This window comes from Nicotiana tomentosiformis, chromosome 6 (genome assembly GCF_000390325.3).
Source record: "Nicotiana tomentosiformis chromosome 6, ASM39032v3, whole genome shotgun sequence".
Lineage (NCBI taxonomy): Eukaryota > Viridiplantae > Streptophyta > Magnoliopsida > Solanales > Solanaceae > Nicotiana > Nicotiana tomentosiformis.
The window spans coordinates 30,111,745-30,123,558 of NC_090817.1; the positions used below are offsets into that span (position 1 = coordinate 30,111,745).

The 11,814-nt window shown below is 36.6% G+C and overlaps 1 protein-coding gene across 1 annotated transcript; it reads left to right on the forward strand.

Annotated features, from left to right (window-relative positions):
* The first annotated feature begins 387 nt into the window (after positions 1-387).
* On the forward strand, positions 388-11,203 carry LOC104106719 (probable sodium/metabolite cotransporter BASS1, chloroplastic). Its single transcript, XM_070178394.1, has 8 exons — positions 388-510; positions 4,962-5,382; positions 8,607-8,777; positions 8,854-8,887; positions 8,998-9,069; positions 10,108-10,192; positions 10,279-10,566; positions 10,819-11,203. Exons 1-8 carry the CDS (start codon positions 388-390, stop codon positions 10,969-10,971), a joined length of 1,347 nt encoding a protein of 448 aa, XP_070034495.1. The 3' UTR covers positions 10,972-11,203.
* Positions 11,204-11,814: the final 611 nt, after the last annotated feature.

Here is an 11,814-nt window from a genome sequence, read left to right on the forward strand (position 1 = left end):
ACAAAAGTGTGGAGATCCTTGTTATACCTTGCTCGTTAGGCACTCTTAATTTTGATAAGTCTTTGTGTGATTCAGGTGCCTCAATTAATTTAATGCCTTTTCTATTTACAACAATCTGGAGAATGAGACTGGAGAGATAAGGTCTGCACAATATCTTTGCAGCTGGCAAACTAAACAACTTTGATACCCGAGGGGATAGTGGAAGATGTTTTAGTTCGGGTAGATAAGTTTGTATTTCTTGTAGACTTTATAGTGGTGAAGATGTAGGAGAACAAGGAGGTCCCCCTTATCCAAGGAAGACCATTCTTAGCAACAGGCAGAGCAATATTAGACATACATGATAGAAAACCCATGCTTAGAGTAAGTGCAGAAACTGTAACGTTCGAGATGAATGTAGATACGGGGGTGAAAAAGAAGAAGTCAGTTGCAAGTGTTGAATGGAAGGTGAAGAGTTCAAGGGATAAGGCTCTAGTGATAGAAAAAGACAAGTGTGGGGTGTACCCCAAGAAGGTTGAGAAGAAGTTGTCTACGTGGATGTGTGCACTAGTTCGGGCGAGAAGAATGGAGCCCGACTTCGACTCAGACCCCGTCTAGAGATTCAGGAAAGTTTTCTCTACCTTATGCTTTTTAATTGTGTGTCATGTGGACATGCCATCACTTAAAGTATGGGGTGGGGGATATGTGTGTTGTATGTATATTAATTCTAGTTTCTTTTGGTTAGTTGTAGTAGTTTGATATGTTGTGTGTATATTAATTCTAGTTTCTTTTGGTTAGTTGTAGTAGTTTGATAGAAAAAAATTGGAAAACCATAAAATTTTGAAAAATATTTGATTTTTCCCGACGGTGGATATCATTAGACGGGTTTCTTTAGGGATTAAAGTGGAAATAAAAAGACAAAATAATTTTCTTTTGTAGTTAATGTAATAATTCTCCCTTGGTTTTTCTTTGTACCGAGGTTCTTTTCCAAGGGTTTTGTTTGAACCGGGTGTAGTTAGTTTTTATTTTTGTTAGAAATAGGAGACCTTATGCTATGATTGGAATTGGAAGCAATATCTCTTGACTCTATCATGCCTTGAGAATAGTGAGTGCTTTAGTTTGGACACTTAGGCTCAGTTTTTTACTCTTGTATGAGGACCTTAAATTATATCATATCAACTTTACTTAAATGCTTTGACTAGAGTGTCTTGATAATCCAATCTTGAGTGAGTTATGTGCCGTGTGTGTGAGAGGTTTTTGTGTATTCTGTGTATTGCATTTGATGTCTAGAACTTGCTCCGTGTGTTTGCAAAGTGAAATATTAGTTTTATTCAGTCTTGGAAGTGATATATACATTTCTTTGTTGCGCTAACTATATATTTTACCCACCAAATTGTTATGTATCTTAGTTAACCCCTTTTGAGCATGTAATCATCTTTCTTTGGCTACCACATTACAAGCCTTCCCCATTTGTTTGAATTGACAATCTATTTGAACCGTTTACCACTCGTGAGCACTTAAATTTGTTATAAACTTTGTAAAAGTTGAAGTGTGGGGTGGTTGGTTTGGCTTTTGAGTGGAACTATTGAAATAAGGAGAAAGGTGCAATGTGTTAAAAAAATAAGAGCCACTTGAATTGAAAAAGAAAAATAAAATAAATAGTTGTATGATTGTGAAAAATATTCCATGATAGTGGCAATTTGATGTAATTGTGCTTAAAGAAGCGGGAGTTAATATATATTGATGTGAAGGTGGAGTTATGGTTTGACATAAGTGTAGGGTTTTGAACAATGAAATGTATGTATTAAAGTGCTTAGGGAGGTGTAGTCACTCTTATATCTAAATGTATTCTACTCGTCCTGCAGCTTACATTACAAACAATTAAAGTCCTACTTGATCCTCGACTGAATGAGCTCAATTAGTAGAGTAGTACACTACGGGCAAGCCTATGGTTCATCTTTTGTGGCATATGAATATTATTTTTGAGAGTGAGTGAATTATTTCTATCTTGAGTTCCTAGTTATTCTTAAATTTTATAGTGTTTGGAACTACTCTCGATTGTTGTGTGAGGGCACTTGATTCATGAAGGAAATGTGATATCGTTGACCTCTATGTTGGAGTAAGTGAGCAAGTTGTGAATAATGTGTGGTACTTTTGAGTCAAATGTTGAGGTTAGGATATTACACTATTGTGCTTAATCGATTTTAAATATTCTTCGTATGATAAGTTATGAGAGTTGTTTAAAAAGGCTGTGTTTTTATAAAGTGTAGTTTGATTGCTCCAGGGCGAGCAATGATTTAAGTGTGGGGTGTTGATGGTAGGCTATAATTACGTATTTTTGTTGCTTATCGCACTCTAATTTACTGCACTTTAATTGAATTTGAGCTTTAATCACTAGTATTTTGCACTAATTATATGTTTTATGCCTTGGAGAAGTGATTCTGAGCTATGTAGATGTTATGGAATGAATTCAAACTATTCTAGAGTTTTGAAGTCTGAGTAATAGCCCGAGGATTAAATTGGGATCGTGTTCGGGGATCAACGTACAATAGTGCACTCAACGAGAGAGACGAAGAATCAAGCAAGACGCCACCCAAGTGCGTGAGCGTGCACTGGGCGCGCAAGTGAGGCTAGACACTGTCCAAAGTGCGCGGCCATATGCGCGAGCACACTCCCAGGTGCGTGGCCGCACACGTCCTATTCCGGAAAGAATCTTATTTCGCATCAGAGAAGGTGTTTTCATTTGGGCCCGGCCCTATTGGTGCATATACATGGAAAAATAGTATTTTCTAGACTTTTGAAACATCTAAGACCTAAGGAGGCTAAGGAGGAGTTGGAGAAGAAGAAGCACAAGGATTTCATCATTCAATCCTCACTCAAGACACGAGTTTGGATCGTTTTATGTTTTCCGTTATCTTAAACATATTTGTGATGAATTACTCCATATCTATGGAGTAGTTCTCTTTAGTAATTGATGGATTTAGTGTATTGATATTTGGTTGTGGATATTAACTCTTATTTTTATGTATTGAATCATTTTGGGTGTTTTAATCGTTGCATCTATATTCACATGTTTGTGTAATCGAGAGAGGCATAATTTGTGATATTTTTGCATTATCTTGTTGGTTGAATTCATTAATTTTTCTTAGTAATCGAAAGAGGCTAGTTGAATTGTTGATTAAACCTAGTTACGAGGATAATCAAAAGAGGTTCTTCTAAAATACCAATCTAATACGAATTCGTGCATATCTTCACCGAGCTTAACTTAGTTCATATTGTGAGGTTGCGACTTAATCGAGAGAGGAGTTTCTACTAACGTTTGAACTAACAATTGAGTGAATTCGAGAGACTAACTTCAACATTAGAAGTGAATTAACTTGAGTTAAATCCCAGACAACTATTTTGCACCTATCCAATCAACCCCTATTTTTCTCCCATTGATATTTTTCTTGCTTACTTTTGTGTGATTGTCATTAGTCAATTAGATTTAGATTCTTAGTTAATTTTAGTTTTTAATCACATAATTCTCAATTTTTGATTATCTTGGATAGTAATCAAGCTACAAACTATAAAAATATTGTTTAACTCCAATCCTTGTGGATACGATATTATATTATACTATATTCGACTAGCGAGCATATTTAAGTGTGTGTTTTGCGATCGTCAATGTTCATATACTCCAATTTGGATTCAATATCCAATCAGATTAAATGTCTCTTCGGGACAAATCTACTAAGATATACATTTATTCGGAATCAATATTTTCTCAGACTCAATGTCTTACCGGGATCAATACTCCTGTAAATCTTAATGAGATTAATACTCCCATAAATTTTTTCGGGATTAATACTCCCTCAAACTAAAAGTCTACTCAGATCAATCGATCCAATTTTATGCCTAAGTGAAAAGGAGACGTCCTCTTCATAGCATTTAAAATATATAAAAGGGCCCTCTTTTATTTAAAAGTTATACACCCAAAGGTGCAACTTTAAGACATCGCATATATATATATATATATATATATATATATATATTTCAAGAAGCTCTTGAATTTCAATTTATGACAATTAAAAGGGTCTTACAATCTCAAGGCTTCCACACCAAGATACAAAACTTTTGGCGAAGTCGCACAAATCTAAAATCATCACTGTGTCAGAATTTTGTATTGACTTCAAAATATTATCTGAAACTATCCTTAAGGCATTAAATTTTTTATTTTGGATATGTTATATATTTGGAAGTTAAGTTTCCAATAGATCAAACGGTTCGTGATTTCGATGTCCCTACATCAAGATACAAAACTTTTGGCGAAGTCGCGCAAATCTGAAATCGTCAGTGTGTCAAAATTTAGTATTGACTTCAAAATATTATCTGAAACTATCCTTAAGGTATTAAATTTTTTATTTTGGATATGTTATATATTTGAAAGTTAAGTTTCCAATAGATCAAACGGTTCATGATTTCGACGTTCCTACATCAGGATACAAAGGTTTTGGCGAAGTCGCGCAAATCTGAAATCGTCAGTGCGTCAGAATTTAGTATTGACTTCAAAATATTATCTGAAACTATCCTTAAGGTATTAAATTTTATATTTTGGATATGTTATAAATTTGAAGTTAAGTTTCCAATAGATCAAACGGTTCGTGATTTCGACATTCCTACATCAAGATACAAAAGTTTTGATGAAGTCGTGCAAATCTGAAATTGTCGCCGCCTCAGAATTTAATATTGATTTCGAACTATTCTGAAACTATCCTTAAGGCATTAAATCTTGAATTTTGTATATATTATAAATTTGGAAGTTAAGATTCCAATGGATCAAACGGTTCGTGATTTCGACTTTTCTACACCAAGATATGATTTTTTTGGTAAGACTGCGCAAATTTAAAATTTTCAACGTGGTAGAATCTAAAGTTGGTTTCAAAAAAAATATTATGTGGGGCGATTCTGAAGGTGTTTGATTCTAAGTTTTGGATATATTTTAGATATTGAAGTCTAATTTTCGAGAAATCAAACGGTTTGTTATTTGGACTCTCCCACCACAAGATATTCATCTTTTGTTACAAGCGCGTAAAGCTGAAAATTATGCGACTAAGATAAAAGTCGGACAATGTAAAGCAAAAGAAAAGCTGAAATATTTAAGCCCTCGAAGTCTCCAAGTTGAAGCCTTCAAGTCCGTCGGTCTTCAAGTTGAAGTCTCCAAGTTAAAATCTTCAAGTCCGTCGGTCTTCAAGTTGAAGTTTTCACGTTCGCCACTCTTCAAGTTAAAATATTTAAGCCCTCCAAATCTCCAAGTTGAAGTCTTCAAGTCCGTCGGTCTTCAAGTTGAAATCTTCAAGTCTGTCGGTCTTCAAGTTGAAGTCTTCAAGTCCATCGGTCTTCAAGTTGAAGTCTTCAAATTTGCCGGTCTTAAAGTTTAATTGTTTAAGCCCTCCAAATCTTCAAGTTGAAGTCTGCAAAGTCCGCCAAATCTTCAAAGTTTTCCAAGTGTTCAAGTCGATATCGTCAAGTCGATGTCGTCTTCGAGTTGAAGCTTTATAACTTTTCAATCTTAAGGTGGACATATAAGTCCCTTTGTACCTTAAGTTGGCCTCTTCGTGGGTTTGTCCTTAAAAAGAACTATAATTTTCATTGAGAGTAATCTCTCCGATAGTCGGGTCATTCTGAGAGTAATCTCTCCGATAATCGGGTCATTTTGAGAGTAATCTCTCCGATAGTCGAGCCACATTGAGAGTAATCTCTCCGATAGTCGGGTCATTTTGAGAGTAATCTCTCCGATAGTCGAGCCAGATTGAGAGTAATTTCTCTGATAGTCGCGCCACATTGAAAGTAATCACATGTGAATGAGGAAAGAAAATTACTTCTTCAACAGAATTTCGAATTGCAAAGAAAGAAGTCATGTGCAAATCTTTTGAAATCAATAAGCACAACTGGCCATTTCATGTAAATTGTGGTTTGGCGTACTACTTCCAAAATAATAGCAAATAAAGCTATTACTCTTTTCCTTAATTTGACAATGAGTCATTTTAAGCTACAAGTTGAAAGGGATATACATGAATTAATCCGGCAAAGCGCTTGTAAAAAGGAAGATACAAATTGTTCTCGTAAATACTTCAAGTCTAGTCTTTAAAGTTTATACCTTGACAAGTTTTGAAGTAGGGGTATTTGTGGGCATATAAATTTTGTTGAAATTAAATTCGTAAAATAATTTGGACTATATTTTAAATTCAAGATATATTAGTTGAAATAAATTTATTGGGCTAATATAATTGGATTAATTGTATAAGTCCAATATAAATGGATTAAATAAATAAGTCTTAATCCATTAGGCTAGCTAATTCAATTGGGCTAAAGTGATGAGCCCACTTCATTAGGCCCAAGATGTCATCTTCCTAGAGGCCCAGTTTGGTGCCACGTGTCAAATGACGTGGCGCGCCAAGTCAAACGGAAGGACCAATAGGATCATGCCACGTGTCAAAATGACAAGGCATGTCAAGTCATATTAGAAAGCCAATGAAACCGCGCCACGTGTGCAAGTGACATGTCCTGACCAATCAAATGTGGTCATGTCACACTTCAATTTGATTGGTCGGAAAAAGTTTGTTCTTATCATAACTCTTCCCTTTCACAACTATAAATAGGGGTCTTCATAACCCAGAAATGACACCAGAAGTTATAACAAGAAGCAAGAGAAAGCTCGTGGATCAAATGCTGCAGATTTCTCTAAAAGCTACAAGCATTCAAGTGTTCTAAGGATTAAAAAATCAAGACGAAGATTCAAGAACAAGCTGCAAGCCCTTGGATTAAAAATACGTCAAGATCAACCCTTAGATTAAAAATACGTCAAGATCAAGATCAAGCTTCAAGCACTTGGATTAAAATAAAATAAAATTCAAGATTAAGCTCGGAGGCTCCTTTATTTACTATTGAAAAGAAGAATCAGAGGATTCATAGAGATTGTACACTCAAATTATTTGAAATAAAATACTACGATTGTTGCAATATTTTCGGTCTTGATTTTATTTTCTCAACGTAATTTATTGTCTACATACATATTTCATGAATTCAAAACACTAAATACACCGTTTAAGCAAAAGTTACTGGGTTCGGCCGAACCCATAGGTCAGCTTGTGCCTCCGCCCTGACCGGTGTTATAAGCATGCAGCTAGAAATAATCCTTCCAAAGTAATAGAGGTAACATTTATACCTAAATATTAATCTGAATTGACATGAATCTCAATTTTAATGACCAAGAACTGGCAATTGGTTACCAAAGTAAATGTAGAATTCACGTAACCCCACAGAAAAATTTCCTTTTCATGAATACTGTTTAAACTGAACAGTGGAATGTGGATGACTCATTTCCAGTGCATTGTTTTGATGTATGAAGCTTTGTCCATTTTAGTCTACATTTGTGGCAGAAGAAGGAGCAACACTTATTCTGTAATTTTATTGATAACCAATTAATCCGTTGTTTTCAGCTTTGATGCGCGGTGGATTTGAACTCATAGACCCCCATGCTACGGTTACTTTTGGTCCAATGACGTGCGCCTACCGCACATTTCTCTTTGTACTACCTTTGGCATCGAACCAAAGCCCTAGGGGCAACTTTTTTTTCTATAACTTAGAAATTAATCGTTTGTTTGTTCTCTGACTAGTACTTAAGTTTGGTACCATCCAACTCCTTGTTGCTCCATGAGCAAGATGATAAAATGATATGGATGAAGTATGCTGACAACTTGTAAGTACATTTCCAAAAACCATATGCAAATTCAAAATGAATTGTAGCACTTTGCTACCAAGTGCATTTCACCATATAAAGACAGAAGACTTAGGGTGAAAACTGATATTGTTTTGGTTTTGTGTTCCTAAGCTGCCAATTGTTGATTTTATCCAGATTTGTCAGCTTCCGATTATGCATTTTCTTACTTTTTACAAGAGTGGGTCGCTCTTGGGTTGCTCTAGTGGTGAGCACCCTCCACTTCCAACCAAGAGGTTGTGAGTTCGAGTCACCCCAAGAGCAAGGTGGGAAGTTCTTGAAGGGAGGAAGTCGAGGGTCTATCGGAAACAGCCTCTCTACCCCAGGGTAGGGATAAGGTCTGCGTACACACTACCTTCCCCAGACCCCACTAGTGGCATTATACCGGGTTCTTGTTGTTGTTGTTGTTCCTCTTGAATGTTAGCTCTTAGATTGCAACTCAAATATATGCTTCCCTGGACTTCGTTTTTCCCTGTTAAACTAATAGTTTGTTCTATTTGTCCATCCTCTCTTTTGTTCAACAAATTGCACTTCCTGTGATGTCTCTCGGAAAGTGCTTTCTATATAAAGTGAACTTGTTCCGCATTTCTGTTTACCTTGTCATTCATTAGTCATTCGTTGTCCATTTCTTGTGACGACCTGCGTTAGATTTGCAGTTTATCCCACACTACTAAGAAAATATATTTCCTGCTTAATTTTCTTGGCGTGGACATATTATCAGCCTGTTTTCTGGTGTAGGTGATGCCTTTTTTTTTTTGATAACCGTGGTGTCCGGGCCAGCTTGCGTACACTTCGACTAATTCCACGGGATACCTGCCACCTCCCACCAGCAACATGTACCAGGTAACTCTATCCACCAAGGCTTAGATAGATGGGAAGAAAACACCTAGTATTTGGCTCCGTGGATTTGAACCTGAGACCTCATGGTTCTCACTCACTTCATTGACCACTAGGCCACACCCTTGGTTATTTATTAGCAAGCTGTTAAATTTGCCATCCTATTATGCAGCAGGCTTGATATTGGTTGGCTGCTGTCCTGGAGGTATGCTTAGTTAGACTCCTTTTCAAAACCTTCTACTTATAGACATTTACTAAGCATCTCATGCATTTTTCTGCAGGGACGGCAAGTAATATTGTCACTTACATTGCACGGTAGGTACTTGAGGAAAGTTCTCTTGTATCATTGTTATTCATATTACTGTTGGTTTGCTGTTGTTTCCATTATAATACCTACTAGGTGTTGATACTTCATTCAACTGCAGTGGCAATGTGGCGCTTTCAGTATTGATGACTGCTGCAAGTACCCTATCTGCTGTGGTTAGTAGTTTTGTTTGGTTGATGAATATAATATGCATATAAGACGTTTATATCTGTCCATATGCGTATGTCGTGTGTTTTATGCATCCCAAGGATAAGTGACCTAAAACAATTCATGAGATAGTTCTGAAATGTGTAACTTAAAGTAACTCCAAAGTCTTGTGAAGAAACCTTTTGGCCGACAAAGAAATGCATTATTGACAGAATAATCAACAAGCATCTAAAACAAACCTGGGGAGCTTCTTTTTCAAATTACTTTGAATTTGAATTCTCTTGATTTCTAAAAGCATAAAGGCATTTGGAGGAGTTGGTCCATTTTGTCCTAAGAGCAATACAAGCTTAGTAAGATTATCAGAGCAGTCAATTGTTGCCAACGTCAAAGACAAAGATGAACTGTCAGGATCGACATCAGATGTAGACAGGATGTTTTTGAAATTCAGATGGGAAAAATATGCAGATTAAGTGAAGGCTTCAGCACTAAAAGAAATGATTAAATTAATCCCTACCACCAGAGTTGTTGTGCAAACAGGTCCAAATATTTTGCCTCTAGCCTACAATCAAGGTGCAGAATTAGAGAGCGTAACATTGAGTATTCAATGGTCATATGGAAGTGTCAAGTTCAGAACAGGAAAGTGTGTTTGGATGGTCAAGAATATAAGAAAAGATTTAGGTTCTTAGATTGTTTTCTTCATACATAGTTTTATTAAATTGTTGATCTGTGTTTAACTTTAACAGCAAAATTATTGGTAAGCAAATCCGTGTTTGCGAGTGCGCCTAAAAGACACAAACGGTGATCTTTATATCTAAACGTAATAAACAAAGCACTTTATCATCTCACTTATTAGTAAGCAACCAGAGAACTTTTGTCTAAGACTGGTGGGCGGTTCTTTATTAGTACACTCATATTCTTAAACAATGTGGGAAAAAGCTCCCACACTTCCTCTTATTGTTGAATGTGTCTCACGCTTCTCTTAATATCATGAAAGATACTCTAATCCTATCTGATGGTGTGAGAGCTCCCTTAAGTTAATTGACCTTTCTGGTTACACATGCAGGTGGATGACCCCTTTCCTAACAGAGAAACTTGCAGGGCAACTTGTTGCAGTAGATGCAGCTGGACTTTTCATGTCCACTTTGCAGGTCTGTTTCCTAATTTGGTTATTGGCTTATCATTATCGTAGTATTGTAATTCGTCAGAATAAATTATAAACCCTGCCAACATGCAGGTGGTTCTTCTTCCTGTCTTAGCTGGTGCATTTCTGAATCAGTATTTCAAAAGCCTTGTCAAAATTGTGTTTCCATTGATGCCCCCTATTGCTGTAGCAACTGTTGCAGTTCTTTGTGGAAATGCAATTGCGCAGAGTTCTTCTGCAATCCTCATGTCAGGTCAACAGGTTGTCTTAGCTGCTGCTCTTCTTCATGCACCTGGCTTCTTCTTTGGCTACGTGCTCTCAAGGATGCTCGGGGTTGATGTATCGTCCTCAAGGACAATATCTATTGAAGTCGGCATGCAGGTAAGCAGATGATTTCAGAAATAGGCTCTGGGAAGAGCGCTCTCTCTCTCTCCCCCATTTATCGAAAAAGAATTGCCACTTCCAGCCCTCAGTATATGACTGAAGAAAATATTTGTAAACGTATTACAAAATGGCACCTGAAAAACAATCAGGGGAAAGATGACACTTAAATAATTAGATAAGCCCTTGATATAAACCATGCCTTTTAGTAAGGTGCTGTATACTCATTAAATTGTACTTTGTTTGTTGCAGAACTCGGTTCTTGGAGTAGTTCTAGCCACTCAGCACTTTGGTAACCCGCTTACTGCAGTACCATGTGCAGTTTCTAGTGTTTGTCACTCAATATTTGGCAGTGCCTTGGTTGGTATCTGGAGGCGTTCTGTTCCAGATCAAGTGCAGCAGTGAGTCACTCTCTTGGTGTATCTTGATCATGAATCTAAGATTGTAGCGTTCTTTTTTGACACTGCATCGCAAAGTGATACATCAAGCTCGGTAGTCATTGGAGTTATAGGGTCTTTTTTAGAAGTTCCTAGTGTTGATGTCTGGTTAATCAGCAATGATATTCGATACCAAAAACATTTTTATTTTTTTTGGTGGTGATTTCAAGGTGTTCCAGGTAACTTTTGAATTCTGGGAACTTCTAAAACTGCTTCGGTCAGAAAAATTGATCAATTATGTGGATTGGCATTCATGGTTTTATTTTTTTTATTTTTTATTTTTTATCAAGGTAAGATTTTTGTTTTTTGGACATTCATGTTTTTTTAAAGGGAAAGCATGCTATGAATGTAGTCAAATCTTCTTTCTGTATTAGTAAGCAAAGTCTTATTACCTTAAAACTGTCGTCCCCTAAAAGCTCTTTCTTCCCTGCTGCTTGCGGAGATGGGAAGGCAATGCGTTGGCAATTTGGCATAGGATAAGACGCGGGTAGAGCAAGAAGTGAATCCAAAATTTAGAGTTAGTATGTTCATTACGAGTATGATCTTATTATATGTATATATTACAAAATTCTTTTTGCAGATGCATACATAATTCGGGCCACAAGCACCGGTTTAGCTTGGACCATGGAGCACGTACGTCCTAAATATGCCCCTGGGGACTCCTGATACCTTTCAGTAATAAATAGTAGGAGGGACCATATTCATATATGTTCAATATACAGAATCTTTGTTTCAGCACGGAAAAATCCTGGAACGGCAAAAATTCAACAAAGGGTACAAATTCTGTTAATATGTCAGAAATGCCAGCTTC